General features: G+C 35.7%; 1 protein-coding gene across 2 annotated transcripts in view; it reads left to right on the top strand.

Moving 5' to 3' along the window:
- The window catches only part of CLASP2 (cytoplasmic linker associated protein 2), a 150347-nt gene that overhangs the window by 22372 nt on the left and 114760 nt on the right, over positions 1-13215 (top strand). For both annotated transcript variants that reach the window (XM_079795624.1, XM_079795625.1), the window contains exon 7: positions 4296-4366. In XM_079795624.1, the coding sequence (XP_079651750.1) occupies positions 4296-4366 (71 nt within the window). The remainder of the gene's footprint in view (positions 1-4295; positions 4367-13215) is intronic.

Raw genomic sequence — 13215 nt, forward strand, 5'->3', positions numbered from 1 at the left:
TCTTCACACCTTAAATTTCTTTATAAATAATTCTGTAAAATCAAATATGCAGTCAAGGTTCAAATTTCCAGTTGTTTTTCAAATGTCATAGGTATCTATGTATTTTTGGCAGTTTGTTTGAATCACTATCCAAATAAAGTCCAATAGTTAGTTGATATGTTTTATGTCTTTTTAAATTTTCATGTAGCCCCAGCACTTGTGTTTTGTTTTGTTTTGTTTTGTTTTGTTTTGTTTTGTTTTGTTTTGTTTTGCCTTGTATTTTATGTTTTGAATATGCCTGGTAGTTTATCCTATAAAGTTTCCCATATTCTGAGTATTGATAATTCTTTTCCTTTGGTGCAGTTTAACATGTTCTTCTGTCTTTATATTCTGTAAATTGGTAGTTGGATCTAGAGACTTGATTAGATTTTTGGCAGGGGGTATTAAGAGGAGCAAAACTACTTCACAGGTGGTGGTGTGTTCTGTTATCATAAATATCATTATATCTGGCTATCTTTTACTATGTAAGAGTTTTCAAGGGCTAATTATTTTTTGGTGATAAGGTTGTTCAATACATAAGTATTTTGCTTACTTATTCACTAATTTGCTTTCTACTTGTAGGGCTAACAAGAATTTCACTTGAATATATTCTATATTATTTTAAGTGGATGAAAGAAATGTTACCACATATATTTGTGTGTGTGAGAGTATATACAGGGTAGAGCAGAAGTAGTTTTACAGTCATTCATATGGAAAAGAATACAATAATTAATAAATAATATGAGAATAAACTGTTTCGGGTACTCACACTGTAAACCTACTTTTGCCCCACCCTGTATATATGTATATATGTGTTATATACATATTACATATGATAAATTATGTAATTAAAATTTTTTATTGAAATAATTTTTTATTTTAATTTTTTATTTAAATATCACACCCATACAGAAAAATACATAAATCATTAGTATGAAGCTCTGTAAATTATCACAAAGTGAATTCACCCATGTATCCATCATGCAGGTAAAGAAGTAGAATATTACAACATTCCAGAAGCCTCCCCAAATCCATTTTAATCTTTCCCTTTTCTCTCCTGAAGAGTAACTACAATTTGACTTCTATCACCATAGTTCAGTTTTGCCCGTTTTTGAATTTTATATAAATGGAATCATATAGTATACACTCTTTTATATCTGGCTTCTTTCAGTTAATATTATGGTTTTGTGGGTTTTTAAAATAAATTTTTTAATTGATTTCAGAGAGGAAGGGAGAGGGAGAGAGATAAAAACATCATTGAAGAGAGAGAATCATTGATTGGCTGCCTTCTGCATGCCCCACACTGGGGATCGAGCCCACAACCCGGGCATTTAACCTGATCTGGAATTGAACTGTGACCTCCTTGTTCAGAGGTCAACCAACACTCAACCACCGAGACACACCGGCCAGGCAGTTAATATTATGTTTTTAAGATACATTTTCATTGTTGGGTTCAGCTATAGTTGTTCATTTTCATTGCCTTATAGTTTTCCATTGTGTGAGTAGGCCATACTTGATTATTCCATACTGTTGGTAAGCTTTTGAGTTGTTTTTTTAATTTGTAGCTTTATGAATAACTAGAGGCCCCATGCACAAAGATTCGTGCAAGAATGGGCCTTCCTTCCCCTGGCTGCCAGCACCGCCTTCGCTCTGGCCGGAGCCGCCTTTTGCTCGGCCTGGAGCCAACTTTCAGCCTTCCCACGCTGCCCAGAGGCCCAGAGCGGATGGGGCGGTGTGGAACGCCTGCGACAATGCAAGCATCCCGCCCTGGCCCTGGCCGCTCAGCGCCTGTGTACACAAATTAACCTGCCATCTTTGTTGGGTTAATTTGCACACTCCTGATTGGCTGGTGGGCATCACGAAGGTATGGTCAATTTGCATGTTACTCTTTTGTTAGTGTAGATTCTGTTCAAAGCATTCTTGTACTTGTCTTTTGGTGTATGAATGTATTCGTTCTCTTGGAATATATCTGAGTGGAATTACTGGGCCATCTATAATAATAAAAGCATAATATGCTAATTAGATTGGACGTCCTTCTGACCTGACGTCCTTCCAACCTGACGTCCTTCCTTCTGGACAAAGCCGCAGCAGGCGGGACAAAGCCGCAGTGGGCGGGGGCCGCGGGCGAGGGCGGGGGCCAAGGCCCTTGCATGAATTTCCTGCATCAGGCCTCTAGTAGGGTATATTTACCTTTAGTTTAGATTGACAGTTTTCCAGGCTGGTTGTACCTATTTATATGCTCACTAGCACTGTTTGCAAGTTGCCATTATTCTACATTTTCACTGATACTTGGCATTGTTACTCTTATTAATTTAGGTTTCTGATTCATATATCCTCATATGGTTGTAATCTGCATTTTTCTGATTACTAATAAAGAAGAGCAACATTTATTGTGAGCAACAAATTTATCAGTTATTTGGGTATGTTCTCTTAAAGTGTATTTTCAGGTCTCTTGCCCATTTTAAAAAATTGGGTTGTCTGTCATTTTATTTTATTATTTTTTAATATATTTTATTGATTTCAGAGAAGAAGGGAGAGAGAGATAGAAACATCAATGATGAGAGAATCATTGATCAACTGCCTCCTGCACGCCCCCTATTGGGGATCAAGCCTGCAACCCTGGCATGTGTCCTGACCGGGAATCAAACCCTGACCTCCCTTAGGTCAACGCTCAATCACTGAACCACGCCAGCCCAGCATGGATCGTCTGTCATTTTAAAAAAAAAATTGATTGCTAGGACTTTTTAAAATACATTCCAGATATAAGCCCATTATTAGCTATATATATATGTTTCAGATATATTCTCCTACCCTGTCACTTGCCATTTTAGTTTCTTGATGTCTCTTGGTGTGCATAGGTCTTAATTTTAATGTAGTTCTCAATCATTTCCTTTATGATTAGACATGTTTTTGTGTCTGGTTTAAAAAATCTTGCCTGCTCTGTCGTGAAGACATTCTCTGTGTAATTGTTTTGAAGTTTTATTTATATTTAGGTTTATTGTACACATGGGATATTTTTCTAATGGTGTGAGATAGAGGTTCAGATACATTTTTTCCCCATATGGATATCCACTTGACCTAGTACCACTTATTAAAAACATTTTTCTTCAATATTCCTTTTGTTATAAATTAAGTTCTGCATATGTGCTTAGGATTTTTGCGTTATGCTCAAAATAAAATTGGCCTACAATATTCCTTTCTTCTTAAGTTATATTTTATAAGTAATTTTAGCCTCATAGGGATTTTATCATATGTGGATAGCTTATACTTTAATGTCCTTACTGAAATACACCAGCAACTTATTAATCCTATTCTTACCTGTGGTTTCTCTCCTAAGTGGCTAGCCACTTGGCAGATGAAGACTCTGAGACCCAGAGTAGTTGATGAGAAGCTGAAGGCTTCCTGACTCTCAGCCCATAGTTCTTTCCTCTGTGTTACGCTTTTGTCAATTTTCTCTATGATGCTTCTCTAACCAGGTGGTAGAGGATGGGAAGGACTACATAGGTACAAGGCGTGTACAATTGAATTTTTCAACCATGCAGAGTGTTTTCTACTCTTTTAGTGCATGGCCTCATTATTTTATAGGTAGTATTTTGAATCTTCAAAATACTGGACACATTTCTGATATTAATGAATTTTGCTTTACCTATTTCTTCAGATGATTTTTCCACTAACCATTGCCCTCTTTCATCTAGCATTTATTCGCAAGAATTCAGTATAGTCAATTCAATATAATAAATTCTGTGTAATATTATCCTGAATATTGTAGTTGTTTGAAAATTATATTCTTTTTTTCATAGTGGTCAGATTCTGCTCATTGGAGCAGTCAGAACACACACAGCATTTATCTGTTAAGTTCCTTGTTTTATATGGGCCCAGTTCAATTCACTGGTTTTATGTTTCCTTAACATGGTTCTGTGTACTTTTAAGGGTGTATTAGTGACTGAGTGGATTCATTATAAAGTTGTAACTGAAGTATTTTTGATGGGTTGGAGAAATAATTTTATGATGAAACATGGGAAACTGCTTTGTGTTAAAGTTACCGTTTCACAAATATGCCTACAAGTGTGGAGAGTGCTATCTGTATCTGGCTGGTTCTGTCAAGTGAAGAGAGATGGGTTTTGTCTTTCTTTTCAGTAAGTGAGTTCATTGTAAAAGAGAGTTGTATAGAACTAACTAAATCCCTGGAATTGTCTTTTTTCTCAGGGAGATGGTGAAAGGAATTGTTCCTCATTAAAGTGTATGTAAAACAAACAAAATTTATTCTTTATTCCCAGATTAGAAATGATATTTGCCAAATTTGATGAAGTGCAAAATTCAGGCGGCATGATTTTGAGTGTCTGCAAAGGTAAGAATAATTAAATTCTAGTTCTTAAACATTTCTAAGATTATTAACAAACTTTTAGACACTAAAATATGTTTTCAAGTCAACTGTTACATTAGATTTGATTTTGTGGCTTAAAACTTAGTTAAGATATAATAACAAAGTCTTTATATCCTGCTGGCCATTTGCACTTACTTGGAATATGAAAGTTTAATATTGGGTGTACTCATTCGTGCAAAATGATCCTGTTCTTTGCCTATGTTTTGTATCTTCTGGGTTGAAGATATGGTGACCTTCTTGTCCTCCACGTTTCATGCATGGAATGTGTTTTTTATTCCCATAGTAACTGTTTTACTTTGTTGTTTTTAGTAGAAATTGTGGAGTTGATGGGCTCTATTACACCTATGTGTAAACTACCAGTGATGACACTGGTGAAGAAACACAGAAGTAGGAACTTTACCAACATAATTATCTTTGGCTTCTGAATTAGAAGTTGAAGTTAATATGTGGCGTTTATTTGATTTTGTAGTTGCTCTATTTTTTGTAAGGATACTAAATTGTATTTGGTTTTATTTGGTACCATTTACCTAAACTTCAGTCTTTAATTATTAATTAGCCTATATGTAAAGAATATATTCTATTTCAAAGGATAGTATAGATGGTTTTTCACCTACGTAATTAAGTTCATATTAAAGAGAGTGATTAATTTAATACTATGTAAATGATGCTGGAGAAATAATTTGGTATATGAGTTGTATAGTTAAATAATAGGATAACTAGTTTCTAATAAATATAATTTAATGGGGGTTGTTTTCCCCCTCTGGATTAAACCAAGATTGAACCTTGTTTTGTTGCAGGAAGGCAGATGGAGTGAGAAATTGGTGTTAAAAAGATTGTGTCTACTCTAATCTAAACTTAGTTCCAGAAGCATAAATTGACTTTAGCACTATGGTCCTTACCCTGACTGCCAGCTGTTTATCACTCCTCTGAATAGAAGTGTTTTAAGTGCCTTGTCCTTATTTTCTCAGCAGTTACCTCTGTCCATTTCCATAGAAACCAGAAACAGCAGGAAGATGAAGAGTTGTAAAAATTCCTTAAATTAAGACTTGTGTTTTCATACCATTTACAGAGCATTCTCACTTGTGTATTCCAAACTTCGAGTTACAACTCTAAGAAAAAGAGTGTAATGGATATTATAAACTTAAAATATTTATTATTTGGTATGGTTTCTTTTGAAAGTACTGTCATTTTATTTTGTGAGGTTATTTCTGTTACCTTCAAAATAGAAGATTATTTTATCCCCTATTATTTAAGGTCTCATTTATTTTTCTCTTGTTTACCTCTCCATAAACAAGGAGGTTTGTGGTTAGTATCTACCACTTATTTCTCTTAGGGGAGTCTTCAGAGATATTTTTGTATTAGAGATTATGCTCTGAATATTATAAATATGGTCAAATGTGAATGTTAAAATCTGTAATACATATATATTGGGGTCATGATGTTTTGTTTTAAAAAATATTTTTATTGATTTCAGAGAGAAGGGAGAGGGAGAGAGATATAGAAACATCAGTGATGAGAGAAAACTATTGATGGGCTGCCTCTTGCTCATTCCCCACTGGGGACCATGCCTGCAACCTGGGCATGTGCCCCAACTGGAAATTGAACTGTGACCTCCTGGTTCATAGGTCATTGCTCAATCCCTGAGCCACACCAGCCAAGCAGCCAGATGTTTTTGATGAAAATATTATGCTGTCATTGAAAAATACTTTAATGGCCCTGACCAGTTTGGCTCAGTGGATAGAGCGTCGGCCTTCAGACTGAGGGGTCCCAGGTTCGATTCTGGTCAAGGGCATGTACCTTGGTTACAGGCATATCCCAGTAGGGGGTGTGCAGAAGGCAGCTGATCGATGTTTCTCTCTCATCGATGTTTCTAACTCTCTATCCCTCTCCCTTGCTCTCTGTAAAAAATCAATAAAATATATATTTTTTTAAAAAAGAAAAATACTTTAATGGATTTGTTAATAAGGGTGGAGACTAGTAGAGGGAAGCCTGTTTATCTTGTTGACTACCCCCAACCCCCTTCTCTCCCTTGTCTTTATTTTCTCTCAGTGGCCTAATTCAGCCCAAAGGCTTTAAATGGTAACTATTTGCTGATGATTCTTAAATGTGTAGTTCTAGCCCTCATTCATTGTATCTCTTATGCTCTAGATTTGGTAGCCTGTGGCCTCTATGACATTTCCATTTGGATGCCTAATGAGCATCCCAGGCTTAGCATGTCCAAAATTGAAACCCTGTTGTCTCATGCTTTCCTTCAAATCTGTTCTTCCCTGCTTTACCCATTTCAGTCAGTGGTACCACTGTCAGCTCAGGCTAGAAATCTGAATTGACTCCTAATTAGTCCTTTACTAATTAGTCATTTATTAATTACTCATTTACTGATTAGTCTAGTTTAATTGGTCATTTCTTCCTCTGAAATATTGATATATCGCAAACATTTTTTTCCATCTCCACTGCTAAAACACCACTCTAAATCTCCTTTAGATTTTACCTAGATTATTACATGTTACAGTAGATAGTTTTTACCTAGATTACTACATATTACAATTCCATGTTTGACCTCTGGAATCTTTTTTATCCAGAAGTGAGAATGATCTTTTTTTTTTTTTTTTTTTTTTTTTAAATATATTTTATTGATTTTTTTCAGAGAGGAAGGGAGAGGGATAGAGAGTTAGAAACATCGATGAGAGAGAAACACCGATCAGCTGCCTCCTGCACACCTCCCACTGGGGATGTGCCTGCAATCAAGGTACATGCCCTTGACCAGAATCGAACCTGGGACCCTTCAGTCCGCAGGCCGACGCTCTATCCACTGAGCTAAACCGGTTAGGGCCAGAAGTGAGAATGATCTTAAAATTAGATCATGTCACAGCAGTGAAGAAGACAGTTAAAGATTCTGCCTCAGTACGCCTACATTCTAGTAAGGGAGAAGAGATCATAAACAAGTGAACACATGGGAATCCAGAGTGAATACAGTTGGTGATGGACGAAATACAACTACCCTTTGTTTAATGAAATTAATTTAAATTATTCCTAAAATCCTTTTTGCCAAATCAAAAGCCATTAAATGAGAAAATTATTTCTACTAATAGTATGTTTCATCTCAGCACAGGATACTTGAATAATCGTCACAGGTAGACAAATGTATCAAACACTGAAAACAAAAAGTAACATATTAAATGCAAAAAATAGTTTTTACCCAAAGCATGTAATGAAGGTTTATTCAACTCCCTTTTTATTTCTGCACAATTTTCTCCCACAACATTTTCAGCCCTTTATTGGCTCATTGTTATTGTGCACTCAAACTAAAACTGTAAACTAAAAGTAATAGAAGAGGCCCTGACCCATGTGGCTCAGTTGATTGGGTGTCATCTTATGCACTGAAAGGTTGCTGGTTTGAATCCTGGTCAGGGCACATACTCAGGTTGTGGGCTCCATCCCCAGTAGGGAGCATGCAGGAGGCAGCCAGTCAATATTTCACATTGATGTTTCTTGCTCTCCCTCTCCCTTTCTCTCTCTCTCTTAAAAAAACAACACCAATTAAAAAGTCTTAAACAAAAAAGTAATAGAACAAGGGACCATTTTAGGTAAAAATAAAGGCTCATTTTAGGTCAAAATAAACCTAGTAAAAATAACTAGAGGCCTGGTGCACGAGACTCTGGCACGGGTAGGGTCCATAGGCCTGGCAGGTGATCAAGGCCTATTGGGGCCTTCTGGCTGCCGGCCGGGGCCTTCCTTTGTTCTGCCCCACCCCCACCCCCGTGGTCAGGGCACATCATAGTGAGCGATCTGTCTCCTGGTCGAACTTCCATGGGGGCAATTTGCATATAAGGTTTTTATATTTAGGTTAATGCACATAATGGACTAAAGAGCCATTAAAGATACCACCTTTTCTTTCTCTCACTTTGTATACATATACAAATCAAATTGTTGGGAGTTTACCCAGACATGGCATTTAATTCACATTTGTTCCATATGATATTCTGTGACTAGAAACTTATGGTAAGTAAAATTTTTTAGTGTGCCTTTGCCTGAAACCATAATAATGAAACGTCACACTTCTTATATTGACTTAGAGTGTTTGGGAATGAAAAGTCATTTTGCTAAATACAGACAAAAACAAAAAACAGGATTTGTTGTAAAGGTGGTATGACTTTTTAAGAGTCATTATAGCTAAAAGCTGTCATCTTAAGTCATTAAGTACAGTGAATAGGATATGGAGTTGGTAATTAACTCAGTGATGCCACTTTAGAATAATGGGGCAGATTTCTCTGAGAGTTGAGACATTTGAATTGAGACCTGATAAAGGAGAACAAGCTAATTATGGAATGAATGATAGGAAAAGTGTTTTGGGCAGAGAAAATGTGACCATAGAGACCCAGAGGTAGAAAAGGACAGAAGGGAGGTCAGGGTTGGCTAGAGTCCAGTGAGGCTAGGGATGAGTTGGAAGGACATAAAGTAAATTGTATCATCTAAGATTTGCGTATTTCATTTAGTTTAGAAATAGTGAGAAATGCACAGCGCTTTTTGTCTTGAGTGTGTTTCAAGCCTGAGTTTAATTCTTGTATTACAGAGTGTGAGTTAGGCAGAATCCCTAAGTGCAGTGGAATTAGCTCTGCTAGTAGAAGGAAACTGGATTTGAAATTAATCAGATTGTGGCTGAAAGGAGGGGACACCAGCCCTGCTGGGAAGAAAAGACTGAAAGTTGCAGGCCACTATGATTATAACAGGGCCGGGTGTCCTCACGGAGCTTTCCAGACAGTCTCCCACGCTAATCGAGATGTAAACACCAACAGTGTTGGTGGTTCTGACTGCAAGTTTTTTTCTCTTTCACTGTGAAAAAACTGAATAATTCTGATTTAGTCTAGTGTGTGTGTAAGACCTAATGCAGTCTAAGCATGTAATCATTGTAAAATATTTCCCAGCTTCTCTGTTTGAAACAATTGCTAGGAAAAGAATTGCTGGAGGCTGGCTATAAAATAATGCATAGAAACTAGGATATCAAATTACCTTGATATTTGGCTTATTAGAGGCAATAAGGTAACCCACGGTTTAGCTTTTTTTTAATATATGTTTATAACATACCCTTTGGTGAAAAGCAAAGCACCTCTTCTTAGGTTGGTTTTTAAAGGTACTGCATCTATTTGTGATCATGAGCCCTAGGGCTTTCTCTGAGCTTGACAGTGTGCTGATGGTTGTGCAGTTTGGTTGGAGGGTGCTCCGTGTCCCTGCAGCTGCGCACTGGCGAGCTTCTGTCTCCACCAGAAGCAAGCTTTGTTCTGCGTGGCCCTGCTGTCCACACACAGAACAGCCTTTGATGGGCTGCCTTTGACGTGATTTGTTTACGGCAGCCAGAAATGCTTCCTGCATAATGAGAGCAGTTAATCATGGAAACTGGGCTATTCCTGTTGGTGCACTTCTAGCAATCTCCTTTTGTAAATATTAAAAGGATGAAAACCTTTTAAAAAGGCGCAAATCAGTTAATCCATCAGATCATGTGATTGCTACTGATTACATGCATATCTTTAGGGAAGCAGAAAATGATTGCTGAACACATGCCTTGTGTTTTGATGATTGCATTAAAAGTCCCTCCTCCTCCCCCGTGGAATGGCATTTATTGATTCTCAGAGCTTTTCTTATATTACATTTCAGTCGGCCAGCACAAGGAGAAACATCATAACCTGTATCTAACTGCTTGTATGCAGTTAAAGAATAATCTTGATCAAGCACTGCTAGGCTCAGCTAAATTAGACGAGGGTTTTCAACAAGACCCCAGACTTTTATTTTGAAATGGAGTAGCAGCTGTTGGCTATTGCGGTGCAGAGCTGCAGCGCAGCCTGGGTCACACAGTGCTCCCGGTGTCTGCAGGCTGCAGGCCGAGCCCAGTGGCGCAGGCACTGAGCTGCATTTATTTGCTGTGCTGTTTGACCTCTTGGTTTGAGAAAGAGCTCCCTGGACCATCTGAATGGCTATGGGAGATGGTGAGTAAGATTTATTTTTCATCTTTTGCTTGTGTTATATACTTCCTTTTAAAGTGACAATCATTTGCTATGTAAGGGATATATTTCTCCCTAAAGAATGAAAAAGGTGTGTGTGTGTGTGTGTGTATACACTCATGTATGATGTATACACGTGTGTGCTTACTTGTCATTTGGTATCTTTTTCTACTTGATATGTCTGTATGAGATTTGGCAAATATAAGGTGACAATTTACCTTGTAACCTAAGCAAGCAAGTAACCCAAGCAAGCCCTCAGTCTTTGGTGGTGGATATGAAGAAGCGATATTGGAAGGAACATGGAATATATGCAAAAGCTTTAAAGAGAGAACATGGCCTTTGGAAGAATGACAGATTTTGGCAGGAAGGTTTGGTTAACTAGCTTGACATCTTTCCTGTGGTATTTGACAACAAGTAGAATTCTGTGGTATAAAGTAGTAAAAGAAGCAAAATGGCTTGCCATAGACACTATTTTAATTAATATGCTTGTGATTTGTCATTGTCCCTAGTAAACAATTCTCTAGAAAATATTTACTCTTTTACTGTTTCTATATAGGATATTAATTAGATTAAAAATTGATTTTTTTTTTTTTTTGCCAGTGCTTTATTGTGATTTAGTTGTATTTATCCTTACCCAAAAGTATAAAACTAAGCGGTCAAATCATCTAAAAAATAATTCTATAATGCATTTTAGTTCCCAAAGCACTTTTGTATACTTAGTATACATTAACTCATCAGGTACGGATAACTCTGTGAAGTATACAGAGTATTTTGGTATTTTGATTTCACAGATTAGAAAACTGAGGCTTGCTGAGATTGTAAGTCCCAGGCATAGAACAAACTAGAACCAAATCTAGTGCATTTGTATTGTCCTTCATAGCACATAATAATTGAGGTGTTTTTTCCTTTTTTCATTATTAAATCTTTTGTTAAGATACTTAGAGGTATACTTTCTAATTGCATCAATATCAGAAGGGGAATTTGAGGTTACTCAAAAATGTTTTGTGTATTTTTTCATTAAGTTAAGGAAGACTGACTGTATTTGGGAGTTTTAACTCTAATAGCTTCAGCCTTCCTTATGACTATGCAATGATTACCCTCTAAGGAGTTTGTCCCCTTGGAACTATGAGGAATAGGAGGCAAACTTAACAAAATGATGGTATTAGTAATGGTCATTTAAATTATTATGTATGTGTTAATAGAAATATGATAGTAAGTTTTGTTTTGCATATTGTTATAGTTTATTCCAAGAATTTGTGTAAAAAAAGAATTTATGTAACTGTTTTATATGACCTTATATAAATAAGTAACAATAATTTTAACTACTAATTTTTAAGGTAAAAGCCATCAAGTTTTCATATACTTAGGACATTGCCAAGTTGTTTGTGTAAATCCTAATTTACAGGCAACTTTAAATATTGCATTTGGTTTGGGCCATATTCAGATTTTATTTCTTAAACATAAAGGTTCAATGGCTATCAAGTTATAGTTATGCTTAGTTTTTCTATTTTCACATGGTATATAAATGCATTCAGACTGTTTAGGAATGTCTTGATTTTTAAAAAATCAAAGTAATCTCTTATAAAACTCAGAGGTTAACCTTCTGTTCATTCTTTTCTTCAAAATGGAAATACCTTTATTGCATTTTATTGATAATTAAAGTAATACACCTTTATTAAAAAATTAAAAATCTTCATAGTAAACAATAAAGATAGAAATATATAGAGAGAGATTTATAGCTATAACATTTTCATATACTCTGCATACTTAATCTCTCACATGTAATGTACATACACCATACTGTTATCATGTGAGCATATATTTAACAATTGGATTGCACTATTCCTATGTTGTTTTTTATTCCTTCATTTTGAATTATAAACTTAAGACAAATGCAATCTTATTTTCAAAATTCAAACAATGAAGATAGAGCAAAAGTCCCCTTCGAACTACCTGTAAGCCTCAATCATAGGTATAAGCTGAGATGAGTACTTTTATTAGTATGGAGTTTGTCTTTTCAGACCTTACATGCATATTAAGTATTAAAATATGTATCATTCTGAACATATATTTTTCCATTTGCTGTGTGCTCAATATGGCATAGAGATTTTTTAATGCAGTCATGTGTAACTGCCTTATTTGTTTGAACTGTTGCATAGAATTTCATAGTACGGATGCATTATAACCATTTCTTCTGTTATGGAATTTTAGATTGTTTAATCACATTATTTTTCTAAATGATTATGAAAAAACACCTTTGTACAAAACTTATGTGTATATATATACACATACACCTACACATATATATTTCTTAAAGTAGTCTAGAATTTCTGGATCCAAGTTTTTTATTTCAAATTGCATTAGCTCTAATTTATGCCAAAAGAGGCTTTACCACTTATCACCAACAGTGCCTATTATCTTGCATTCTTTTTCGTTTTTTGTTGTTATTAATCTTTTTAAAATTTGCCTATCAGATGAGTGAGAAATACCTCACCCTTTAAAAACATCTTTGCTTTCTAATAAGGTTGATCATCTTCATAGGTTTGTTTATTTGTATTTCCTTTTCTGTGGATTACCTTCTGGCATCCTTAGGCAACTTTTTGGTTGTTTGACTTTTTTGTTGCTTATTTATAATTGTTCTTTATATATTCTGGTTATTAATCTATTATCTATTAAATGTTACATAAGCTTAACTTCAGCAAACTTGGATTTGTGAAGCACTATAAAGACTATCAATTGAAGAGTTTCAGGTATCTTTCTGTTTAGTTGATTTATCCTTACCCAAGAGTATAAAACTAAGCAGTCAAATGACTGTGAAGC

Source organism: Cnephaeus nilssonii (assembly GCF_951640355.1).
Source record: "Cnephaeus nilssonii genome assembly, chromosome: 17".
NCBI classification, from domain to species: Eukaryota; Metazoa; Chordata; class Mammalia; order Chiroptera; family Vespertilionidae; genus Cnephaeus; species Cnephaeus nilssonii.